Genomic DNA, 814 nt, shown 5'->3' with positions numbered 1-814 from the left:
GAAAGAGTGGAGCAACTGTAGAAGAGTTTCTGAGAGGGGGAGACTGGTACCCATGGACTCTCTGCAGGGCCGAGAGCCCTTGCTGCAGGGGAGCCCAGGTGCACACAGGGCACCTACCCAGTAGGCACTGCTGGAGGACCGTGTGGAGCTCCTCTTCAGGCAGGAAGGCACACAGCTCCCCCAGGCAGCCGGCCGAGGAGACTCGAGTGTGGTCCTGCAGGGCAGAGATGGGGTCAACGGGGGTGCAGCAGGCAACTGCAACACCCAAGGAAGGGACAGGGAAGCAGGTGGCACAGATCCACGTGGGAACACAAAACCCAGGCGCTTGGGTTCCAAGTGCCAGATGGGAGCTGCCAATCAATCAAACCACCATTTGGTGCAGAGTTAAAACACCCCAGCGCCTCACTTGACTCTAGAAAACTCCAGTGTGGGGACCAGCAGTCGGCGTAATGGCTATGTTGCTAGACTCTCATGTAGTCGATCACGGTTCAAGTCCCGGACCCGGTGGCTTAAACTCATGCCGGGTGCGGTGTGCGTGCGTGCCCAAGAGAGGAGGATGGAGGAGAAGGGAATGTGGCGTGGCCATCCCCCCTGGGGGGTGATTTCTTGCTTTCTGTCTGTCTGTCTCTCTCTCGCTTTCTGGCGAGTACACACGCCCTATAGCAAAAACCTCTCCAAAAAAAGGAAAACTCCGGGCCCCCCGGGCCCCGCACCATGGCTGCGACCAGCGGCGAGACTTGCGCGGGCCCTCCCGGGCTCAGCGCGTTCCCCCCGGGACCCGCGCCAAGGCAGCGGCAGGTGCCGCCGTGACCCC

General features: G+C 61.3%; 1 protein-coding gene across 1 annotated transcript in view; it reads right to left on the bottom strand.

Moving 5' to 3' along the window:
* Positions 1-814, bottom strand: part of GCN1 (GCN1 activator of EIF2AK4) — an 82,964-nt gene that overhangs the window by 4,150 nt on the left and 78,000 nt on the right. The window contains exon 55 of the mRNA XM_014588973.2: positions 118-214. Coding sequence (XP_014444459.1) covers positions 118-214 — 97 coding nt within the window. The remainder of the gene's footprint in view (positions 1-117; positions 215-814) is intronic.

This window comes from Tupaia chinensis, unplaced genomic scaffold (assembly GCF_000334495.1).
Source record: "Tupaia chinensis unplaced genomic scaffold, TupChi_1.0 Scaffold000320_1, whole genome shotgun sequence".
In the NCBI taxonomy this organism is placed as follows: Eukaryota; Metazoa; Chordata; class Mammalia; order Scandentia; family Tupaiidae; genus Tupaia; species Tupaia belangeri.
This window is presented reverse-complemented; position numbering and strand designations above follow the sequence as displayed.